At 44.9% G+C, this 24,852-nt stretch overlaps 1 protein-coding gene across 1 annotated transcript; it reads left to right on the plus strand.

Annotated features, from left to right (window-relative positions):
* The first annotated feature begins 297 nt into the window (after positions 1-297).
* On the plus strand, positions 298-5,294 carry LOC117867111 (receptor kinase-like protein Xa21). Its single transcript, XM_034751453.2, has 2 exons — positions 298-4,403; positions 4,644-5,294. Exons 1-2 carry the CDS (start codon positions 1,649-1,651, stop codon positions 5,009-5,011), a joined length of 3,123 nt encoding a protein of 1,040 aa, XP_034607344.1. The 5' UTR covers positions 298-1,648; the 3' UTR covers positions 5,012-5,294.
* The last annotated feature ends 19,558 nt before the right edge of the window (positions 5,295-24,852 follow it).

Raw genomic sequence — 24,852 nt, forward strand, 5'->3', positions numbered from 1 at the left:
CCCCCTTCTTTTGTTCTCACACTGACATGAACCTTGAATCACAATTCCTTTTGAGATCTTTTTAAACCACCAGTTTTTACTATTGATACATTTATATTTAGTTTTTTGAAAACATTTTATTATTAAAATATTTTTTAGACAAACGTAAACATTCAGTATGAGTTAGATTATCAATCAAATTTGCTTAGTCTAACCATAACCACAAACGTTTGAAATCGACACTGGAAGGTGGGCCACACCTGTCAGTGGCCTCTCTCCTATTCCGCTTTCTCGTCCTGGATTGGCCGTTCGGCACAAGGCCTGGAGAGTGGAGACTGCAGCAGCCGCGGCGGTGGCGATGAAGATGCGACGGCGGGGCGCCGCAGTTCCGGCGTTCCGCTCGCCGCCGCAAACTTTGCTGGATGCGGCGTCTGCGCGAGCGTGATGTGCTCGTGGATGCCGCCGTCCGCCGTCTAGAAGCGGCTGATGGGGAGCATCCGGGAAGGAGGCCACGCGCCGCCGGATCTCGTGGTTCTTGGCGAAGATGGTGACATCGATGGTGAGCACCCAGACTGCGAGCCACTGCCTTACCACATTTCATTTTTCTGATCTTCTAATTGCCTGTTCGTACGAATCCATTTTGTGCTCTGAAGATTACTGTTCACTGCATCAAAATAATTTTTTTACCGGTCGCGAAAAAAAATGATTTTTTACGTCTCTGCATGTTGGATGCTGGTAGTAGGATTTGTGACGAACAAATCGCGAGATGTCAAAAGTAAGGTTAGTGTCGACCGATGATTACAAGGACCAGATGATGCTTGGTAGAGGAAAGAACAAATCTGAAATCCCCATACCATTCCCAAGGAGTCAATGCTGAAATTTGCGGTACAGACACCTTTAGCAAGTGGCTGGCCGTGTCCCCCACATGCCAATTTGCCATATCATAAGCACTGGAGCTTAGGTACAAGACAACGATGGCTCTTGGATGCATCCATGGCAATGGGCTCCTGAGCACTCCAACCCTGAACATGCAGTCGCCAAAGTCGACCAGAGGTCAACGAATTCATGGTTCCACACTCAACTTGCAATCCTTCCGTAGCGAAGGTACAAGAACCGTATTCATTAGTAATTAAGGTCCTCTTTGGTGCGGCTCTTCCTGGCTCCGGCTCCCGCACTGTAGCGTGGCTCCCCCAACTCCTCCTTCATTTTGCTCCTTGGGAGCCGAAACAGTTCCTCGCTACAGTACTAAATAGTGACGCTACAGTATCTTTGAGAAGGAGCCGGAGCCCGCTGAAGCTGCAGCAAAGAGGCCTAAGTAGGCCATGTCAGTGTATTACAAAACTGTGAAGTCTTTTGCAAATGCTCTGAAGCTGTTATGCTCTTTGTTCCTCATGTGCCAGTTTTCCAGATAAGAAGATGACTGGGAGACCGACGATGACTCATGGATTTAATCATGTTTCGATTGGGACAGAGCTTTTTTAATCATTCAACCAGGACCAAGTCGAACTTGGCTCCACACGCATATCTGTTCCAAACTTCCACTTGCATACCTTCCCTTGGCAATAAGTGGCAAAAATGTCACATTGCTTCTCTATAACATCCTTTATAAGGTACATTCTATCACAAAACTTCCTTACATTCAGTTGAGATCTTGTAGCTTCATTTCCTGATGGAAGGAAGAACCAGATTGCTATTGCTATCCTTGCTGTTCCTCTTCTCCCATGCTCGGTTGCCTCCGGGCAGCAGAAGCAGTAGTAACACGACAGCCGACGAGCTTGCGCTCCTCTCCTTCATGTCCATGTTGTCAGGCCCATCTGCTTTGCTCGCTTCATGGAACACGTCCACCAATTACTGTACCTGGCCAGGAGTAGCTTGCAGCCGTCGGCCACCTGTGAGGGTGGTCTCGTTGCTCATGAACTCCTTCAATCTTTCAGGGAAAATCTCGCCATTCGTGGGCAACCTATCTTTTCTAGAGAAGCTGAACCTTGGGAATAACCAGCTCATCGGGGAGATACCACCAGAGCTTGGTCGTCTGGCCAAGCTTCAGTTGCTGAACCTGAGCGCAAATTCACTGGAAGGAAGCATTCCGGCGACTATAGGCAGATGCACTGAGCTTAAATTGCTGTGCTTAACCAATAATAAGCTCCAGGGTGAGATCCCCACGGAGATAGGTAACTTGAAAAATCTTCTCGGGTTGTTCCTTTTCACTAATGCTTTCTCAGGAGAAATCCCTCAATCACTAACAGAACTACCATCTATGGTGCACTTGACTTTCTATGACAATAAATTATCTGGTGAGATACCGGCTAGTTTGAGCAATCTTACCAACCTTCAGTTTCTTGGTCTTGGAAAGAACATGCTAACTGGATCCATCCCTTCATCTCTCGGTCTATTGCCCAAATTATCATGGCTTGACTTGGGATTTAACAATTTAAGTGGGGTTATCCCCACTTCTCTTTGGAACATTTCCTCTCTAGTCATGTTTTCTGTCTCACAAAATATTATGCTAAGTGGAACAATACCTCCAAATGCATTCAATAATCTTCCTCATCTGCAGAAGATATACATGGACAACAACCAGTTTCATGGACAGATCCCTGCCTCGATAGCTAATGCTTCTGAGTTAGAGCATGTTCAGCTCGGTTATAATCTTTTTAGTGGCATAGTTCCCCCGGAGATTGGAAGATTAAGAAATCTCAGTTGGCTCGAGCTCTCACAAACTATGCTTGAAGCTAAAGAACCCAAGGATTGGGAATTTCTAACTGCACTGACAAATTGCTCCCAGTTGAGAATTTTAGACATGATGTTTTGCAGGCTTGGAGGAGTCCTTCCAAATTCAGTTTCAAATCTTTCTACTTCTCTAGAAATACTCTTCCTGGGACACAACCCAATTTCCGGAAGCATACCTAGAGATATTGGTAATCTCTTCAACTTGCAGATTGTGGATTTTGCTCAGAACAACTTCACAGGAACTATTCCTTCATCATTCAGTAGGCTTACAAACTTGCAAGGTTTGACCCTATATGGAAACAAGTTTAGTGGGCCAATCTCCACCATCGGAAATCTTACAGAACTAAATTATTTATACCTGGGTGCTAATGGCTTCAGTGGTGGGATACCAAACACACTGGGAAACCTGAAAAAACTGTTGGAATTAGATCTTTCAAGAAATAATTTTACAGGCTCAATACCGAATGCATTGTTCAACATCCCCACACTCTCAGAAGGTTTTGATCTATCATATAATAACTTGGAGGGAGCTATACCACAAGAAATCGGGAACTTAAAAAATCTTGTACAATTCCATGCAGAGTTCAACAAACTATCAGGTCAGATTCCTTCCACCCTCGGTGACTGTCAACTTCTGCAGAGTCTCTATTTGCAAAATAATTTCTTGAGTGGCAATATTCCGTCACTCCTGGGTCAGTTGAAAGGTCTTGAAAATCTTGACCTCTCGAGCAACAATTTATCTGGCCAGATACCCAAATTCTTAGGAGACCTTAGAATGCTCTATTATCTGAACGTTTCATTCAATAGTTTTATTGGAGAAGTGCCATCTACTGGCGTTTTTGCAAATTCCTCTGGAGTTTCAGTCCAAGGCAATGGCAGACTTTGCGGGGGCATACCTGATCTACATTTGCCTCTTTGTTCATTACAACTACCAAAGAAAAAACATAAACTTCTGGCGGTACCTATTGTTATTTCTATTGCTGCAACATTGGCCATCCTTTCGTCGCTCTATATTCTTCTAACCTGGCACAGGAGAAGCAAAACAAAAACTCCTTCAACAATGTTCATGCCAGGCCACCCATGTATCTCTTATTCACAGTTGGTAAAAGCAACAGATAGTTTCTCGCCTAGCAATTTGCTGGGTTCTGGATCATTTGGGTCTGTGTACAAAGGAGAGCTAGATGATCAGGATGGTGAAAGTAGAAATCTTGTGGCTGTGAAGGTACTAAAGCTTCAAACTCCTGGTGCACTCAAGAGTTTCATAGTTGAATGTGAAGCACTGCGAAACATGAGACACCGGAATCTTGTCAAGATAGTTACAACTTGTGCAAGCATTGATTCAAGAGGAAACGACTTCAAAGCAATTGTCTATGACTTTATGCCAAATGGGAGTTTAGAAGGTTGGCTACATCCTGATGCAAATGATGTGCAGACAGAGCAAAGGTACTTAGATCTCGCAGAAAGAGTGACCATACTACTAGATGTGGCTTATGCATTGGATTACCTTCATTCTGATGGCCCAGTTCCTGTTATACATTGTGACCTTAAGTCAAGTAATGTGCTCTTGGATGCTGATATGGTTGCCCATGTTGGAGACTTTGGACTTGCCAAGATTATTGTTGATGGAAGCTTAATTGTCCAACAGTCAGTGAGCTCGATGGGGTTCAGAGGGACAATTGGTTATGCTGCCCCAGGTTAGCCCAATATTTTCTTCATTTCCATGTTTATGACTCTGTTATTTGTCTTTATTATTCTTTACTTCACTACCAAATAAAGCATGTTTATGAAGTAACTTTGATGATTTCGAGAAGCTAAATCTTGCACACTTATGTTATGCAAACATTTAATTTTCTGTATATTACAACTGTAACATAATTTTGCAACTTTGCACATTCTAAAGATATCTAATATTGTCCAAACATTTAATGGAACAGAGTATGGTGCTGGGAACGTGGTGTCAACAAATGGAGACATCTACAGTTATGGAATTCTTGTGTTAGAAATGGTAACTGGTAGGAGGCCCACAGATAGCACCTTCAGAGAGGGATTAAGCCTCCGTGAATATGTTGAGCTGGCCCTGCATAATGGAACGATGGACATCATTGACACGCGTCTGTCGTTGAGCCTCGAGAATGAATTTCAGGGTGTGGGTGAGGGTGATTCATCGCAAAATAGAAAGACTGATTGCCTGATTGCCCTACTTAAACTTGGATTGTCGTGCTCTGAGGAATTGCCATCCAGTAGGATGCCAACTGGAGAAATCATCAAGGAGCTGCTTGTCATCAAAGGATCTATCTTGTAGGGAATGCAGAACATGAAGATGGAAAATCACTAACTGTATGTGCGGATGTGTCCAAGGATATCTTTGATCCACTTTTAGATGCTTCAAGCTGATTCCTGCCGCAGCTAGAATTCTTGGCTAATAGAAGGCTCATCAATGTGTCCAGTTTATGGCGATGGTTTCATCGTCCTTTATGTTATACAAGTGTGATACTTTCTGCTATTGCTCGCTGGAGTGGCAGCAGTTCAGATAATCTGTACTCTACAACGGATGGAAAAGCAATCGTAGACTTTGTTTATGATTACTTCCTTGCATACTGTTCATTATTATTGTTGATCCGCTATTAAGCTGAGAATTCTGTAAAAACTTGGTTGTGTGCGATCGTAGAGGCCGGAGACTATTCCTTTTTTCTAAAAAAGTTGAGTACCCTTTTAGTGTTGTATCAAGATTGTTGGATAAAAGTTGTTGATCATCTCTGACAAGATGACCCCATGCATGCTTTCACTCTTCAACAATGAACAAAACAACTGCATTACTCTATCTTTTCTAAATGCATGGTTTTATGGCACTCGTTTTCCGAGGCTAATCTCTAGGTTCTAGGGAGGTAGACCTATTATTTTAACTTTTACAAGACCAGTAGGCCCATTATTTTCACTTCTACAAAATCAGCTAGGTTGTTTTACTGTCAGTGAAATTTCACTTTTACAAGATCAGCTAGATTGTTTTACTGAGAAAGGAATTGCTCAGTGAAATTTCTAAGCTGCACCACAGGTTCCTAACTATTTTTTAACTAGTCCATCAACCCATGCTCCCGCACGGGCTAATGTTTTTAAAAGCTATTGTAGTTGAAAATTATTTAGAAATTAAACTCTTAGCTAATAATCAAAATTGTTTACCTACTACTCTCTTATTTTTCCAATACTTCAACATAATACTTATATATCTATCTTTGTCCAGCTATGATTGATTTTTAATTAATAATTACTCTATGCACTTTTTCATCCATATTCATATTTTTTTCATTTTGTATCACACCTCCAATCCTCCATACATTATGTTTAGCATACAAATCAATATTTTTCATCGATTCCGCACGTATATGTATAAATGGTCTAAATGGTGGCACTCATCATGTGTATATACTTTAACTTAGTATTTTTATATTAACAATGACATAAATAGGTAATTTAGAATCATATATTAGTTTACTTTTTGATATTTCTGTATGATGCACATGAAGATAATTAGATTAAGATTTAGATGTTTACTTTAGGTTATTTTTAATAACGACATACGTGGGTAACATAGATAAAATTTTAGAATGATATTTTAAGTTATGTTTTATAATGATGTGTATTAGTAAATTGGATGAAGATTATGAGGTTACTTTAGATTATGTTTTATAATAGCTGAGCTCGGTAATTTAGATATAGGTTTAGAGCTTATTTTTGAATATTTTCACAATGACAGTGGTGGGTAACTTTTTAGCAAATATAATAGATGATTATTAGAGTTTATAGGATTGACGTTTGATGTTTTTAATTTTTATGAGAATTTCTCTCTTTTTTCTAGCTTGTCTCGTGGGAACTAATACGGAGTCTTCAATGGAAAAAGAAATGAGACTACATTGCTACAAAACTTTTACTATAGGCTACCTCTTGTTTGTTAAATATTCAAACACAATACTTATATGGATATATACTTAATATCTTCATCCAATTGTGATAGATTTTAGTTAGTAATTATTCTATAATATTTTCATCCACATTTATAATTTTTAACTTTTCACTTTGGATAGCAGGTATGCACTTGAATTTGTTTAATGAACTTAGATACAATTTTAGCATAGAAATCTATATTCCCATCACTTTATATCCTTATAAATGGTGACACACATTATGCATATAGACCTTAATTATTATATCGTATACCAATAGTGCAAGATATAGACGATTTGAATCATATATTGTTGTATATTTTTAATTAAGGTTATTTGATTCAAACGTAGGGTTACCTCATGTTATTTTTAATAATAGCATGTGTGGGTAATATAGATGCAAATTTAAGGGTTACTTTAAGTTTTTTAAGTAATAGTGGTAGGCAATTCAGTTGCAAATTAGGGAGTTATTTTAAATATTGTTTATAATGGCATAAGTGGGTAATTTGGATGAAGATTATGGGGTTACTTTAGTTTATTTTATATAATGGCAGAGGTGGGTAATTTATATATAGATTTAGGGGGTTACTTTATGCTATTTTCATAATGGTATATGTGGGTAATTTTTTAAAAACATAATAGATCCAATGGCTACGATGATTTGAATCTATCGATTGATGGTCAGATGTTTTGCTTTTTTGTGAGAATTTCTAGGATTTCTCTCTTTTTCTAGAGTGTCCACCTAGAAATCCTAGGTGGCTTCATCTGAAGGCTTCAAAAGGAACCTCCAATTAGTAATAGTAAGATAGGTGTTCATACATGCAACAGTTTTCATGATACCGTTCCTCATCCATACAACCGTTTTGCACTGAGTACCCTTAAGGTTACTGACATATATAACATGGCGAAACAGCAAGAGTAGGCAACGTTCAAGTTCAAAGCATACCTGTAAAAAAATGTTTACCTTAAACTACGCATTCATTTAAGCAAGTTCCACACTTTAAACTACAAATAAAACGAGTTGTTTATATCAACCAAATATAGTTTAGTCTAACCACAACACACACGCACGTTTTAAAACTACACTTTATTTTTGCCTCGAGCAGAGCAAGTTTTACTCACTGAAAGGTGGGTCAGAGTGCCACACATGTCAGTTACCTCTGTTCTAGTATTCCGCTTCCTCGTCCTGCCTTGGCCCCAACAAACTCGCCACAGCAGCCGCCGCGGCGATGGCGCCGCAAACTCCGCTGGCCGCCGCCGTCTGCCGCCTAGAAGAAGCTGATGGGGGAGCATCCGGGAAGGAGGCCATGGGCCGCCGGATCTCGCGGTTCACGGTAAAAGACGATGGCATCGACGGTGAGCATACAGACTGCGAGCCACTGCCTTACTGCATTTTATTTTGCTCATCTTCCAATTGCCTGAATCATTTTGTGCTCTGAAGATCACTGTTCATTCTGCATCAAAATGATTTCTTTTGGTCTTTTGCGCCTCTACATTTTGGACGCCGGCAGCAGGACTCGTGACCAACTAATCGCGAGATGTTGAAAGTAAGGTTAGTGCAGACCAATTAGTACAACGATTAAATGATGCTTGGTAGAGGAAAGAACAGATCTGAGATCTTTATAGTAAGATTTCGTCACAGGCCACCATGAAGTTGTGTTGTGGTGGACCAAGGATTCGCCGCATGCACACTGCTGCGGTGTACCGGCAATGCTGGGCACGACGGGCCGCCAGCACCTTTGACGCAGCACGATGTGGTTGACCTGGACGTCGATGCCCTAGCCCACCACGTCGCTCTCCCCGGCCTGCTCTCTTTTTTTTGTTCGATGGATTCTAAGATGATTTTGCGCCACGATATGTGCGAATGGGCTCCTATATACACACACACAAAGCTGTGTGTGCTATTGATCTCCTCCGCGTGCAACAGTTTATTCGCGCTTCTTCCCAACGTGCGCTTGGGCTCCTCGTGCAATGCGGTAACTTGTGCGGGCGCCAGAAACATCCTGGTGCCAAATGTTCATCATGTAATTGAAGCCTCTCAGTTTTAGGTCTGTTTTTCTCTTGAACTCTGGAAATCCACCTGTAGGTAGTTTGGCTTTCCAAAAGGCCCAATGAAATTTCTGGTGGGCCCCCCGCGTCAACGTAGGTCCGCCCCTGACGAGACCTTATGTGCAGGCCTTTGACTAGTCCTGGCACGGATGTTAAACGTGCCGGTGTGTGCCCTCGTCAGCTTTAGGACCACCACAGATGGGCCTTCCATTTCGGTGCCAACTGGGACGGCACGGATAAGCCGGTACGGACGGATGAGACCCTAGGGACGATCGGTTATGCTAAATGAAGTATATGTTTTCTGTTTTCTTTTTTTTAATACTTCTGTAGTGTCTAGTTCTTCAAAAAATAATGCATGCAGCTAGAAAAGTTGCAGAATTATCTGAAGCAGCCTTGTGTTTTTCTGACCTGATGTTATTATGACTTATCCTTACATTATCAATTTTAATTGTTCCGATTTTATTTGTTTTAATCTGTGATCCAACAGAACATGGTGCTGGAAACATGGTATCAATGCAGGGAGATGCTTACAGCTATGGAATTCTTGTGCTTGAAACAGTCTCCGCGAAGAAGCCCATAGCTAGTGTAATATTCCAAAAATTTGTAATATTTATTTGTATGAAATTTTCAAAAATTTAAACTTTTTTATTTGAATTGTGTGCTTGTTTGAAAATGTTAGTCAAATTCTCATCTCGTCCCTAAATTTCATTTCAAAACTTATGTGGATTGATTTGGATCTTTTGGATTTTATTTGGATCTCATGTTTGAGTGCGTGTTTGAATTTTGAATCTAATTCAAAATTCAAACTAAATGTAAATCTAAACCTATATCTAAATAAAAACAAAACCTACCTAACCTATCTAACTACTAGGCCAGCCGCAGCCCACCCAGGCCCAGCCCGTCAACCTCCCATTCCCCTCGCTCAACCGCCAGAACGGCTGACCAGCCCAGCAGGCCGCCTGAACGGTCCAGCCGGCCCACCTAAACTGCACCGCGCCCCTCCCTTTCTCTTTCTCTCGCCGGCAGGTGGACCCTGCTCATCAATCCCCTGTTCATCTTCTTCCTATGGCCGTACACCCACGCGCCTAGCGCATGCGTGCGTGGATGGGACGAGGTCGCCGGCCATCCACGTGCCCTTGCTTTTGCGCTAGCGGCCTCGGATGGCCGTCACGCCGCCCGCGCCACCGCAATCCCGACCATCCACGTTGCTGGCGCCACGCCCCCAAACCCTAGTGCGCCGCTGCACCCTCCCTCTGGAAACCTAGCCACCTCTCCGCTATAAATAGGACCACCCGAAGCTTCCCCTAGCCGTCCACCCGGGGCTCCGCCCTTGCGCCGCTGGCTACCCGAGTGAGAAGAAGGAGCAGAAGAGAGAAAGAAGAGAAGGAGGCCACCCGAGGGAAATCAGAGCCGTCGTCTGCCGCCTTACGCGGGAGCGCCACCATCCTCCTTCGCCGTCACCCCGCTGTGAGCCTCACCGCCCCTCTCTTTCTCCTCGTAGCTTAGCCGTATGCCTAGCCTTCGTGCCGCCGTAGGAGGCACCACCGCTCGCCTCACCATCGGCCGCAGTAGACCTGGGACACCGGGACTCCTGCGCGCCATCGCAGTCGGGGACTACCACGAGCCCGCGCGCATGCGCACTACCGCGCCGCACTACACCACGCATTTCGGGCATGAGGTCGGGGCCGAGCGCTAACCCGGCCGCCCCGTGCATGCGTCTGCGCCGCTGCCGCACCGCGCTCGCGTGTCGCACCCACGCCCGCACACCGCATCGATCGCACCGTGTCTGCGTGCACCCTCGTTGCATGGCTGCTACGCGCTGGTTGCGCCGCACCGCGATGTTGTGCTACGCTGCGACGTTGTGGGCACGGTCACAGCCACGCCGCCGCCGCCCGCCACATGGATAAAGTGCGCCACGTGGCGCTGATGTGTCCGAGGCCCAGGCCCAATGGTGATGCCCACTGGCGGGGCCGACCCATGGGGTCCATTGACCTGTGGGGTCCACCACTGACCGGTGGGACTCTGTTAACCGTTGACGGTCAACAATGTTGACCGCTGACCGGGTCAATGCTGACGTCAGCAGGCACGTGGCGCACTCTCATGCTGCCACATGGCCCAATCAGATGCTCACACGTGTTACTAGAATAATAAATATTTTCTAAAATTATTTAAATAATTAAATAAATCCTTTAATCTTTAAAAATTTATAACTAATTCATTTTAACTTCAAAAAATATGAAACCAATTGCATTAAATTCGTAAATTTGAGCCCGTGCTATTTGTAGCTAGTTTGGTGTTATTTGAATCGTCTAAATTTGGCTTTCTTGGTGTTTTTTCCTAGATGTTATGCTGTTTAATTTACTTTACGTCGTATCTCATTCTATTCAGACCCGGGCTACGACCCAGAAAACCCTCAAGACCCCGACTACACCAAGGAAGACCCCAACGACCACGGACAAGGTGTCATGTCACTCCCAAACATATAGATCCTATGCATGCTTAGTTGCTAGCGCTTTATTTATGATGCTTGATGATGTTGGATTGCATAGCCAATGTTTTTATCCATACCTTGATAATTGTTTATCCTGTTTTCCTTGTTACCTATTTTTGTGGACTAGCTAGAGACCCCTAGCTAGTCCACCGCTCATATATCCATATGCATTACTATCTAGCTGCTACTTGCCTTCACCCTTCATTATTGTTTGGAATATGAAGCATCAAGCATCGTGATTCTGTCCGTTCGACTGTTCGGCTTTGGTCTTTTAGCCTTCTCCTTCGCCAGTTTGCCGAACACCATGACCATGCAGCGCTGGTACTACCGGACTAGCCATTGGGAGACCGGACGTGAGAGTTGAGACGCTGCGTGACGCCGTTGTCCAAATTGACACCACCACAGGTAATCCATAATCACATGGCCATCAGTTCTACTTTGCTTTGTCCATTGCCCCCCCTTACCTCAAATCCTAGCTCCACCCCTAGTTATGGATGAGCATTTGCCATGGCTTTGGTGACGGGATTCCTTGAACACTCTCACGTGCGTTTTAGGTGAGTGTGACTCCTCGATGTGTTTTGGCAGGAGCAAACCATGGATGGTACTGAGGAGTGCCTTGCCGGGAGAGAGAATTCTGGACTCTCTCTGTAACCCGTACCTGTGGCGGGTACCTCGTTTGTTACTGAGGAGCAGGTGGTGTACTTGTACGTTGCAAGTGCTTCAGCACATACTTTTGGGTAGAGTGCTCGCTCTCAGCCGCTTAAGGACCGAGTCAGTTTACCACCAGTCACAACATCTTTTTACGTACATATCGCTCACTTACATTATGGGTGGGGTTCGGTCCCAGACTAGTGGTGGATAGTACTTTGCCTTTAGGCGGATTGGAAGATCGTGTAAGGAGTTTAAGGCATTGGCCTGCTCTAACTAGACTGCACCCTGACGTGGGTAGGTTTCACAGTTTCAAGATCCTCACTAGTGATGGCGTGCCCTGCAGATGAGGACGGTTCCAAACTCGAGGACACAAGAGAGAGCTATCCACCTACTAGGGCTCCGGCTGTTAGGTGGGGTTTGGACGACTGATCCCCGTTCAGGCTCCATCCATGTGGGTACAGGTGTATAACCTCTGTAGAGTGTATAAAGCTATAGCTATAATCCATGTCCACTGGTTATGCACAGCGCTATTGACTACCGCTACTTCTGACTAGACTTTTCTTATTCTTCTACCTCCTTTTTTTGAGATAGGTCGGCGTTCGCCGTTGAGATGTGAGGGGATGGAGCTCTCACATCACCTAGTGTGTTTCGGTGCTAGACCCTTGGGTGCAGGATCCGGTGATTTGTACTGACTTCCTTGTTTGAGGTGTTGACCTCGAAGATGATGTTGCCTTGCTGCTTCCTTGATTGCTGCTACTGCTGCATAAACCTCTACAGCCATATATAGGTTTTACTCATGCATATAGTATAATTCCCCCATTTCCTTGGCTTGCTACTTTTGGGAGTTGACATGGCTTACCCGCTTCTTGGGTAGATGGTGGCTTTTCAGGGTTGGAGCTTGACTACGACTTTGACAATGACGGATAGGAAGACTAGGGATGGTTCTTCGCTCGAGTCGCCTCTGAAGATGGAGTTCGCCAAAGCTTTTGTTTCCGCTGCATAGATGTTTACCTTTCTTGATTCAGTCCTAATGGACTTGTATCGGTATGTGCCGAAGAGATGTACTCATTACTTATGATATTTATGATATTGTACTCTGTTGTTGCTCTATATTTCTATGTTGGTGTGGATTTGTACTATCTGAGATAGGGGTTTGCACGTGGTACCTTTTCTGGGACTATCATCGAGGTGCGTAGACTTGAATTCTCAGAAATGAGAATTCGGGTCCGTTTCAGCTAGTGACTTCACTAGAGGAGCCTCCACGAGTACGTTGAGTTAGGTCTACATGCACTAGTAGAGAAATGACTTTCAATCCTTGGACAAAAATCTCGGAATGAATTGGACCTGGGACTAAAGAGACATTAGTCCTAGGTCTAAATTTCGTAGTCCCTCGGAGCCTTTTTAGTCCTGGTTGGTGGCTCCAATCGGGACTAAAAGGGCTCTTTTAGTCCCGATTGGAGCCACCAGCCAGGACTAAATCCATGACGCATCGACGCCAGCCTTAATTTTTCTCTCCAACTCCTCTCTCTCCCTTATCTACTCCTCTCTCTCTCTCAACTCGCTCCACCCTCTGCTCCCTCTCCCCAGCCTCCTAGCACTCCTCTCTCTGCTCCCTCCCTCCCTTCCCGCCTCCTCCTCTCCCTCTACTCCCTCCCTCCCTCCCCGCCTCCACGTCCTCCTCCTTCTAGCTCCTTCCCCACGAGATGCCCGGTGCGGGCGGGTGAGGGTGGAGCTGCCCAACACGGCATCAGTGGGCGAGGGCCCGGCTTGCCACAGAGCTGCCCAGCCCGGTGCCGGCGCAGGCGGCCGGACACAAGTGAGATGGTGAGCGGTGAATGATACGTTTGTGATTTTTGCTACGCGTGTCGTGTATCAAATCGAACTCATGTGTTCTTACTCATGTGTTATGAATTAGATGTTCTGTGAATTGATTGGTTATGTGTTCTTGCTTGTGTTATGGTCATGTGAGATGAGCACGTTTCTTGCTTCAATTTGTGAAGTGTCAATTATTTTTTCTCTTGATTTGATTGTCTCTATGGTGGAGTTGGAGTTCGAGGAGGTGGTGGTCGAGGCAGAGGTGCAGGGCAGCACGAGCAGGCAGGACGGGGGTGGCCTGCAGTTTTTTTTGGAAGTCTTTTATCCCGGTTGAGGTAGGCTTTAGTCCCAGGTGAAGAACCGGGACTAAAGATGGGGACTTTTAGTCCTGGTTGGAAATTCGAGCTCTTTGCACATTTCCAACCTGACGTAATGAGCGTCAAATTGCTGACAAATTTTTTGTTATCCTTGATTCGCAAGCTTACTATCATGAAGATTGGGGCATCCGAAGGACCACCATAATCAGTTTATATCACCAAGTAAAAACTCAATCTCAGTTCTATTGGACGGTGTTAGCAATCTTTTTTTATGTCAGATTCCTACTTATAGGGGTCGCTTTTGAGGCTACCTTCGGGGAACATACTAGCTGCAACTTTGCATTATTGCAGTCTCAGGACACAAGAGATACCACCTGTTTGGCGAACAAAAGTATTGGATTGTCGCTAAGAATAGATGGAGAAGCAATAATAGACATTGCTGATGATTGTTTCATATTGTTTGTGTCCTCTTTCTTTTTTATTTTTATTTTTGATCAGCCATTAGTTGATCACTTTATAAGTTGTGTATGGCGCCAGATATTTTTCAATTTTCTAAAAAAAATGCAGTTAGCTTTGTTGATAACCATGCAGTTAGCAATACAGGTAACTGGTGAAGCCTATCCACGATTGTATGTTCTAATCTTGTTTAATTTCGTCAACAATTCAGCCAAGGTGACTTTTTAAGTTGGAACCATCTAAACATGACGCTCTTGAAACGTTAGAATTGCGTATAGCAGCCAAAGACAAAACGGATGGTGGGCAAATTGCGTATACCATCAAATCCAAAAGTGTACTTGTGATTTCAATAAAACGGAATGCGACATGCCTAACAGGCAGGTGCTGGTGGGCAGTCCCTGGCAACTTGCCAAGTTTCCATATAATAACCGCTAGTGGTATGATTCAATGATGGTGGCTATAGTACACTATATTATACCTGTATCCTCTCAAATTTTATAGATAAAGGAAAAGTAGTTTGGCCTGTTTGCATTCAGGGGCGGAGCCAGAACTGCAGCCGGACCCGGGCTGGACCAAGGCAAATTGATTTTACAATGACATAATGAGCTGATTTGATGCTATATAGGCTGATTTATACTGTAGAAATACATGCAATTGTTGGAGCCCAAAAGTGGCAGCGGTACCGATCAGGCTCGTAGCTGATCTGGTGCATGCCCACCGGTTTGACCGGTGGCCCCGATCAGTCAGACTGGTCAGCCCGAGTCCGAAATAATTTCTGGAGTCATGGTCGAATTGGAGATGAAACGGGATTTCCTTGCAGGAAAAGACCTCCCACCCTATAAATATAAAGGCCTGACCGATTAAGGGCAATCACCCAATCGTCAAACATATCTTTTTACACTTTTATCTTAAACCCTAGCTTTTCTAACCCCTGTGCTTTCCTCCTACGTCCTAGTGGTGTTTGAGGACATTCTGAGTGGCCTGACTGATCTCAGAGCAACCCTAGGCTCGCCATCCCCGATAGGGTCCCTCCCGAGGTGGTGAATGTAGGCTTTCGCGGTGCACCTGTGAGAACCGGTCTGACCGGACCCCTCAGATGCAGAAGCCCTAACGAGGTGATCTTCTGATCTACACGTGAACTACCGCATTTGTGTGTTGGCCAGAAGAAGCGCCAACACATTTTGGCGACTCCGTTGGGGAAAAAAGATCTGGTTTTTGCAACCGTTCCGGAGAACCCTAGCAAGATGGGATCTACTACGGAAATTAACATGGACAATATCATCACAGCTTCTGTGGAGGATCTTAGCGAGGAGGAGCAGTGGAACATCGTGGTGCTCCAAGAGTATGTGAAGAACTACTATATAGTGGGCGTTAAGAAAGATAGCAAGGGCAAAGCGACGAGAGTACAAGACATCAAGATGCTCGCGATCAAGATGAAAGACCGCATGATCAAGGAAGTATGCAATGTGAGTAATCTTACCCTCGATCAGTCTATCTTTAATGCAGAGTTCCGTAAGAACCTTGAGGCCCAAAATCAAAGTACTGCTTCTTTAATGACACGTGTAAATCAACTTGTAGAGGGTAAATCTGTTGAATCTAATAAAGACGATTTTTCTCAAGTTGATTCACGTGGGGTTGTACATTCAAGTCCATCGGCAAACCTAGGGCTATTCCTGAAAACCCTAAGTATGGCATGCCGTTGAACTTCTAAGTAGGACAGATGTCACCCCGGGTCCAACCGCCAAAGCCAAACATGGCTGAAGTGGTCAGACCGGTCCAGGCAGGCGGTCTGACTGGTTAGGCTTCCCAAGCCGGCCAGTTAGCAATTGTCCCTGAATCGCCCATGCCACTCGCTGTTGTGCCCAGTTCGGTTGTTCCTAACCATGATGGTGAGCTTGGAGTGAATACACCCTCAATTAGCACAATAGCGTACATGACGCCCCCGATCCCTAACACCACTGTTGCATCTAGGGGTATTTCAAATGATGTATTTCCTGATTTGCATCGCATTTAGAATGGCATCCACCCACGCGAGTGTTGTGAATACATCAGCCCCAGCACTACCAGAGTCAAATCCCCTTAGCGAGATTAGAAGATTTAGAGAGGAGATGTTGGCTATAATTGAAAATAAATTTGGCATAGATACAAGCAGTTCAAAGTTGTATCAAAAATCGTATCTTGCTGATTTTGACTATGTCCCCTATCCTGTCAGTTGGCACATGCCCGATTTTGTTAAATTCAGTGGCGAAGATAACCGAACTACTTGGAAGCACATTAGTCAGTATCTGGCTCAACTAGGTGAAGCGGGTTATTATAATGTTTTGCGGGTTCATTTATTTTCTTTATCATTAACTGGAGCCTCTTTTGCTTGGTATTCGTCCTTGGCTCCTGACTCTATTGATTCGTGGGATCAATTAGAGTAGAAATTTTATGATCACTTTTACATCGGGAGTTTTGAATTAAAGTTGACAGATTTAACATCAGTTAGGCAATGCAAAGAGAAATCTGTCTTTGATTACACAAGATGATTCAAAGAAACTAAGAACTGATGCTTTAATTTGTCACTTTCCAATAGTGATTTGACCGATCTTGCTCTTAAGGGTTTGAAATCATCCATTAGGGATCAGCTAGAAGGTTTTGAGCTTCATACCCTTGCACAAGTGCTTATGAAGGCTTCAACAATAGAACTTAGGATCGCTAAGGAAAAAGATAGCTTCAAGTCTCGTCGGTGTAATATGCATGCTATTGAATATGATTCCGATAGTTTGAACGATGATGACAATGAGGTTTATGTAACTGAATTTGTGTGGCCTTCTAAAGCTAAATCATATTCTTGTGCATCTCTTAAGCCGGCTCACAAGAGTCGGCAAGAAGTGAAATTACTTTCGATGTTTCCAAGTGTGATCGTATTTTTGATGAATTGCTTATACTTTTGATGCCTCCACTTGAAGAGCTAAAGAGGAAAGCATATTGTATGTTTCATAATACTTTTTCCCATGCGACTAATGATTGCAATGTGTTTTGTCGACAGGTTCAATCGGCTATAAATGAAGGTCGTTTGACGTTTCATGAAATGCAAGTGGACAAGACACCGTTTCCTGTCAATACAATGGATATACAACAGCCCAAGGTACTGATTCTGCCGCATCAAGTCGAAGCGACCAAGGGCAAGAATGTCATGATCAGGGAAGAAAAGCCCAATTTGAGGAAAAAAGAGTTAACAAGGGAAGTGGTGTATAAAAAGACTCTAGATGGCAGAGAGTCATTTGAAATTACTGTAAAAACTTCTGGACACAGGGGGCAAGCAATGTCCACAGCATTTGGTCAAAAACCGCTCAAGTCTACTAGCCAGACCGAACCAGTCAGACCGGTGCAGGGGACCAGTCAGCCCCAGGACCGCCCCCGGATGCTGAAACCGAAGCGTCCCAAAATTAGGACTTGGAAGCTCAACATGGCAAAAGATCTAGGGAGCAGTCCTAGGGAAAAGGTCACTTTTGATGGCAAAAGATCTAGGGAGCAGTCCTAGGGAAAAGGTTACTTTTGATATGCTTCTAGACAAGTATTCCAAGCAAAAGGCCGTTACAAGTGATCGACTAGTTAAAAAAGAGAATGAGGTCACCTACTCATCAAGGGAGACAAGGTTCGCCGCCGAGAGTGGTTACAAGACAGAGAAGTGACCAAGTGCAACCAAGGCAGTACCCCTCCACATCTTGGGCCCCTCCAGCATTGAAACCTTCATGCCTGGTGTGGGATGATAATGGGGTAATGTGGGTGCCTTACCAGTTCGTGCAACAGTCGTCTTTCCATCCTAGATGGGGAGAATCAAGGAAGTCGGCTTTGGACAGGATCTCACGCCCCATGCAAGGCCGTTGGGCACTTTGCTCATCCGGTCAGGGCACTCAGACCCGACCGGTCTACCCTAACCGGTTAGACCGGCCTGTCCAGGCACCAAGGATGCCTCCTCCAAAGCAAGTGTATCGTCCCAAGAAGGAGGAGGAGAATCAGAAGATGGAAATAGACTCAGGGAAAGGTGCAGAGAGAGCTATTATCCAGATCGGGTCTATGAATGTTCCCGTGGAGAATAGTGCTAAAGGACCGATTGGCATAGGCAATCTGGTCTTATCATCTGGTCAGAAGGTTCCCGCTGGTACCAACCATGAGGCCAGCAGTAGTGGGTCAAGCTCCAAGTACTTTTTGCCAAGCTGGTGTCCTCCCGGGTTAACTCGCACATAAAGGAGGAAGTTGCAGAGGCTGAGGTTGCAAGAGAAGAGGGAACATGAGCTAGAGAAGCAGAGGGATGAAGCATTTGGCAAATATAGATCCATGGTCCCGCAAAAGAAGGAGTGGAGAGTCAAGATGATAGAGTCGGAGTGCCCGATCTTTCGGTGAGTGGAGATAAATTCGACTTGGTGGAAGTAGACCCTCACGATCCGACTACGACGAGCGAACCCGAAGCGCCAATGCAATCGCTGAACCAACTCCCGATGGTTACCAACCTCGCCGGTGCGAGATCAGCCTGATCACGAAGATCGATTCCTGTCCGCAATCGAAGAACGAACAAGAAAGAGAGGCGAGCAATCTAAATATCACTCGAAGGTGGAGTTCTGAATCACAAGGACAGCGCGTATTTGCGCGTGTTCAAGAGTAGCTAAAGCTAGATGTAAAACAAAACTCAAGTCGTAAACAAAAAGGACTCGGACTAAATAAAGGGGGCGCAGCCCCTGGAGTCCGAAGGGGTCACGGCGCCCAACCCTAGGCGCCCCACCTGGGCTGCCCTGTTGGGCCATCTTCTTATTCCGATGGGCCTTCGTTCCTTAACAGCATGATGAAGTTTAATTCTCTCGCACGGGCTCGAGTGATTGGCCCAACTGGATGAGCAACTGTAGGCGCCTGAGGTGGAGGAGCAACTGGAGGCGCCTGAGGTGCTGCTGGTGTAGATGTACTCGTGGTGTCCTCATCATCCTCCCCTTCTTGAACTGAAGTCGTCCTCGACGGCAACTCCTCATCTTCACCCACATACGGTTTCAAATCTGCAACATTAAAACTCGTGGAAACACCAAACTCCGCAGGCAGGTCAAGGATATAAGCATTATCATTAATCTTGGTTAGCACTTTAAAAGGACCAGCAGCACGTGGCATCAATTTAGAACGACGTAAGGTAGGAAAACGATCCTTCCTCAAATGCAACCAAACCAGATCACCCGGTGCAAAAGTAACATGTTTTCTCCCTTTACTACCCGCAACCTGATATTTAGCATTAGCAGCAGCAATGTTTTGTTGAGTCTGCTCATGCAAGGTAATCATTTGATCAACATGGGCAGCGGCATCTATGTGTGGGGTGTCCTCGGCATCAAGTGCAAACAAATCAATAGGCGCCCGAGGAATATAACCATAAACAACTTGAAAAGGACACATCTTTGTAGAAGAATGCGTTGCATGATTATAAGCAAACTCAACATGAGGCAAGCAATCTTCCCAACGTTTCAAGTGTTTATCTAAAACAGCCCTAAGCATGGTGGACAAGGTTCGATTAACCACCTCAGTTTGTCCATCAGTCTGAGGGTGACAAGTGGTGCTAAACAGCAATTTAGTTCCCATTTTATTCCATAGTGATCTCCAAAAATGACTGAGAAACTTAGCATCACGATCAGAGACTATTGTATTTGGAATACCATGCAAACGAATAATCTCGCGAAAGAACAATTCAGCAACATTGCTAGCATCATCAGTCTTATGACAAGGTATAAAATGAGCCATTTTGGAGAAACGATCAACAACCACAAAAATACTGTCCCTCCCCTTCTTAGTTCTAGGCAATCCCAAAACAAAGTCCATAGAAATATCAAGCCAAGGGGAAGTAGGAACAGGCAAAGGCATGTACAAACCATGGTTGTTTAATCGTGACTTAGCTTTCTGGCAAGTAGTGCAGCGGGCAACAAGGCGCTCAACATCAGCGCGCATCCGGGGCCAAAAGAAGTGGGCAGCCAGCACTTCATGCGTCTTGAAGACGCCAAAGTGCCCCATGAGACCGCCTCCATGCGCTTCCTGTAACAACAAACGACGAACCGAGCTAGCTGGAACACACAGCTTGTTAGCGCGAAACAGGAACCCGTCCTGTATGTGAAATTTGCCCCATGGTTTGCCATGAATACAGTGGGCGAAAGCATCTTTAAAATCAGCATCATCCACATATTGATCCTTCACAGTTTGCAAGCCAAAGATTTTAAAATCTAACTGTGACAGCATGGTATAGCGACGAGACAAAGCATCAGCAATGACATTTTCCTTCCCGCTCTTGTGTTTAATAATGTAAGGGAAAGACTCAATGAATTCTACCCATTTAGCATGACGACGGTTCAGGTTTGTTTGGGTACGAATATGTTTTAAAGCCTCATGATCAGAATGAATTATAAACTCGCGATGCCAAAGGTAGTGCTGCCAAGTATGCAAAGTGCGCACTAAAGCATAAAGCTCCTTATCATAAGTAGAATAATTCAAGCTAGCACCACTTAATTTCTCACTAAAGTAAGCAACCGGTTTTCCTTCTTGTAACAAAACAGCACCTAGCCCAATACCGCTAGCATCGCATTCAAGCTCAAACACTTTAGTAAAATCAGGCAACTGCAAGAGAGGAGCATTGGTTAACTTATCTTTCAAGGTGCTGAACGCAACCTCTTGCGAATCACTCCAAGCAAAGGGAACATCCTTCTTTGTAAGCTCATGTAGAGGCGCTGCAATGGAGCTAAAATCACGAACAAACCGGCGGTAGAAACCTGCGAGGCCAAGAAAGCTTCGAATTTGTGTGACCGTTGTCGGTGTAGGCCACTCCCGAATGGCATCAATCTTGCTGCTATCCACCTCAATGCCCTGTGGAGTAACAACATAGCCAAGAAACGAGACACGTTGTGTGCAAAACATGCATTTTTCGAGGTTAGCAAATAAATGGGCCGCACGCAATGCATCAAAAACAGCACGCAAATGTTCTAAATGCTCTTCCATAGACTTGCTGTAAATGAGGATATCATCAAAATAGACAACTACAAACAATCCTATGAAGGGCCTCAGAACTTCATTCATCAAACGCATAAATGTGCTGGGAGCATTTGTCAAACCAAACGGCATAACCAACCATTCATATAACCCAAATTTTGTTTTAAAAGCCGTTTTCCATTCATCACCTAATTTCATGCGAATCTGATGGTAGCCACTACGCAAATCAATCTTAGTGAAAATAATGGCACCACTAAGCTCATCTAGCATATCATCAAGGCGTGGTATAGGGTATCGGTAGCGAATGGTAATGTTATTAATAGCACGACAGTCTACACACATACGCCATGAGCCATCTTTCTTTGGAACAAGTAACACAGGAACGGAGCAAGGGCTAAGAGACTCACGAATATAACCCTTGTCAAGCAACGCCTGTACCTGGCGCTGGATTTCCTTCGTCTCATCCGGATTTGTACGGTACGGTGCACGGTTCGGAAGCTGTGCGCCGGGAATGAGGTCGATCTGGTGCTCAATGCCACGAAGTGGTGGAAGTCCCGGTGGCAAATCTTTTGGAAAGACATCAGCGTACTCCTGCAAAATGTTAGCAACCGCAGGGGGAATATCCAAAGATGGTGCATCATCAAGTGAAACGAGCACACTAGAGCATATAAGGGCATAGCATGGCAAAGGAGCATCGCGTAACTCATCAAAATCAGCACGTGTGGCAAGCAAAACAGGAGCATTCAACTTGATTTCAGAATTAATAGATGTCGATGGTTCAAGTTGTTTAGCAGTTTTCGCAGCTCTAGCAAGATCATCTTTAAGAATTTGTTCAGGTGTCATGGGATGTATAATTATTTTCTGACCCTTAAACATGAAAGAATAGTGATTTGAACGACCATGATGCAAGCTATCAGTATCATATTGCCAAGGTCGCCCAAGTAACAGAGAGCATGCTTCCATGGGAATAACATCACAATCAACAAAATCAGAATAAGCACCCATGGAGAAAGGAACACGGACTGATCGAGTAATTCTAATTTTCCCACCATCATTAAGCCATTGAATGTGATATGGATGTGGATGCTTACGAGTGGGTAAAGACAACTTTTCAACCAGCGTGGTACTCGCCAAATTGTTGCAGCTGCCGCTGTCGATGATGATGCGAATCGACCGCTCCTGCACAACGCCCTTGGTATGGAAAAGAGTGTGTCGCTGATTCTTCTCGGACGGGGCGACCTGTGTACTAAGAACACGCTGCACAACAAGACTTTCATACCTATCGGCGTCGCCCGGGTTGACATGTACCTCCATAGCTGCATGGTCAGTGGCAAGCATCGCATGTCGAGTATCTTCAGAATCACTAGCGGAAGAGTACTCACCATCGTCACGAAGAAGCAAAGTGCGCTTGTTCGGACAGTCCCGAATCACATGGCCAAATCCTTTGCAACGATGACACTGAATATCCCGTGTACGGCCTGTGGGAGGGGCGGCGCCTGTGGAAGGGGCAGCGCTTGCAGGTTTGGCCGTTCGCTCGCGCGGTGTAGTGGTGGGCGTGGGTGGCGCAGGGAGAGCGGGTGCGGAGTTGGATGTCGAGCTTCTTCCTGCAAAAGAGTTAGAATATGTCTTCGAGCGGCGTCCCTGCACTTCACGTTCAGCTTTGCAAGCATATTCAAATAATGTTGTCATATCTGTGTAGTCCTTATAATCAAGTATATCCTGAATTTCGCGGTTCAAACCACCACGAAAACGTGCCATAGCAGCATCGGTTTCCTCCAATAACCCACAACGAATCATGCCTATTTGTAATTCCTGGAAATATTCCTCAACAGATTTGGAACCTTGCTGAAAACGTTGCATTTTATTAAGCAAATCGCGAGCATAATAAGAAGGCACAAATCTGTGGCGCATAGCAGTTTTTAATTGCTCCCAAGTGGTTGGAATGGTATTGGGATGTTTGTGTTTATATTCACGCCACCAGATTAAAGCAAAATCAGTAAATTCACTAATAGCAGCTTTAACTTGAGAATTAGCAAGAATATCATGGCATGAAAATTTCTGTTCAACTTCTAATTCCCAATCAAGATATGCAGCAGGATCATATTTGCCATTAAAAGGTGGAATTTTAAATTTAATCTTGGAAAAGGAATCATTACCACCGGGACGGCGTGGCACGCGGCGGGCACGGCCACGGCGGTCGCCATCGTCCTGGTCCGAGTCACCACCATAACCCTGCTGCAACTCTGCGACTGTAGTGTGCAATGCATCGAGTCTTGCCACAACTGAGTCGAGTGTGGCCTTAGCGGCCGTCTGTGCAAGGTCGAGCTGATCACACCGCTCGGTCGTCGAGGAGATCGTCGAGTCCAGCCGTTCATGAATCGTCTGAATGTCGGTGACAAGCCCTTCAACTTGCGCCCGTATGCCCTGCAGCTGGTCAGCCCCCGCGTCGACATCATCTGCCATGGTTAGCGCAAAGACAAGAACACAAGCGACGACAAAATAGGGGTGTAACAGCTCACAAGGCGCTCACACTAGTGCTGTTATCAAATTCTTATCCGTTCTTACCACGCACACAGGGGCGAACTGCAACCAACCGGTGGAACTCACGAAAGATTGGAGGAGCGATTGCCTGGAGAAACAAAATATGCTCGTCGTAGAACTATGTGGAGTTCTGGGAAGGCTGCACTCAAATGAAGGATTAGCACAATCAAACAATAATGCAAAGTTGAAAGATAGTGCCAAACACGTAACAAGAGTTGCTGGTAACAAGGAAAAATCGAAAGAACAGAGGCAAGGTGGAGAGGGCGCACCTCTTTTTTTTTTTTTTATTTCTGTTTTTTTTTTTTTCACAGAGGGTGCCCCAAAACTGATAATATGAACACAGAGGATCTCAAATATCAAATTGCGGCACACACTTTTTCCGAAAGTACAGGGGTATTCCGGTAAAAAAAAAGATACTCTCTCTCTCTCTCTCTCTAGAGTAAGGCGAACCTCAGAATAATAAAGGACCAAGAAAGAGAGAGACGGATGTGAAAGGCTGGCACGGAATGCGTGGGGGAGGGGGGAATTAACACCAGAGAGGCGTGACCCAGGAGGAGTCACGGCGCGCGCAAAGGGAGGTTCCAACGAAACAAAGCCGAATCACCTTCCTTCTCCCTGTTGGATTCTTCTTCGTCTTTTTTTTTTTTTTGCTTCTTTCCTTTTTTTTTGCACTTTCCTTTTTTTTTTCTGATTGCTTTCGATCTTTTTTTTTGACAGGGGAGGGGCGATCGGAGTAGTGGAATGGTGCGGCGCGGTTGTCGCGGGGGGAGTTGCGGTGGGCGCGGCTGGTAGGGTTGGCGAGCAGCGGAACGGCGGCGGCGGCGAAAACTAGGGTTAGATGAAAAACGATAAACAAGAGATTAAACACAAGTAACCAGCAACAATTGAACGAGTA

Source organism: Setaria viridis, chromosome 8, assembly GCF_005286985.2.
Source record: "Setaria viridis chromosome 8, Setaria_viridis_v4.0, whole genome shotgun sequence".
NCBI lineage: Eukaryota > Viridiplantae > Streptophyta > Magnoliopsida > Poales > Poaceae > Setaria > Setaria viridis.

Bases quoted from the DNA above. Each gene is read 5' to 3' on its own strand.
- LOC117867111 (XM_034751453.2), top strand. From the start codon at position 1,649: ATGGAAGGAAGAACCAGATTGCTATTGCTATCCTTGCTGTTCCTCTTC. The intron at 4,404-4,643 runs GTTAGCCCAATA...TTAATGGAACAG, and splicing joins AATTGGTTATGCTGCCCCAG to AGTATGGTGCTGGGAACGTG.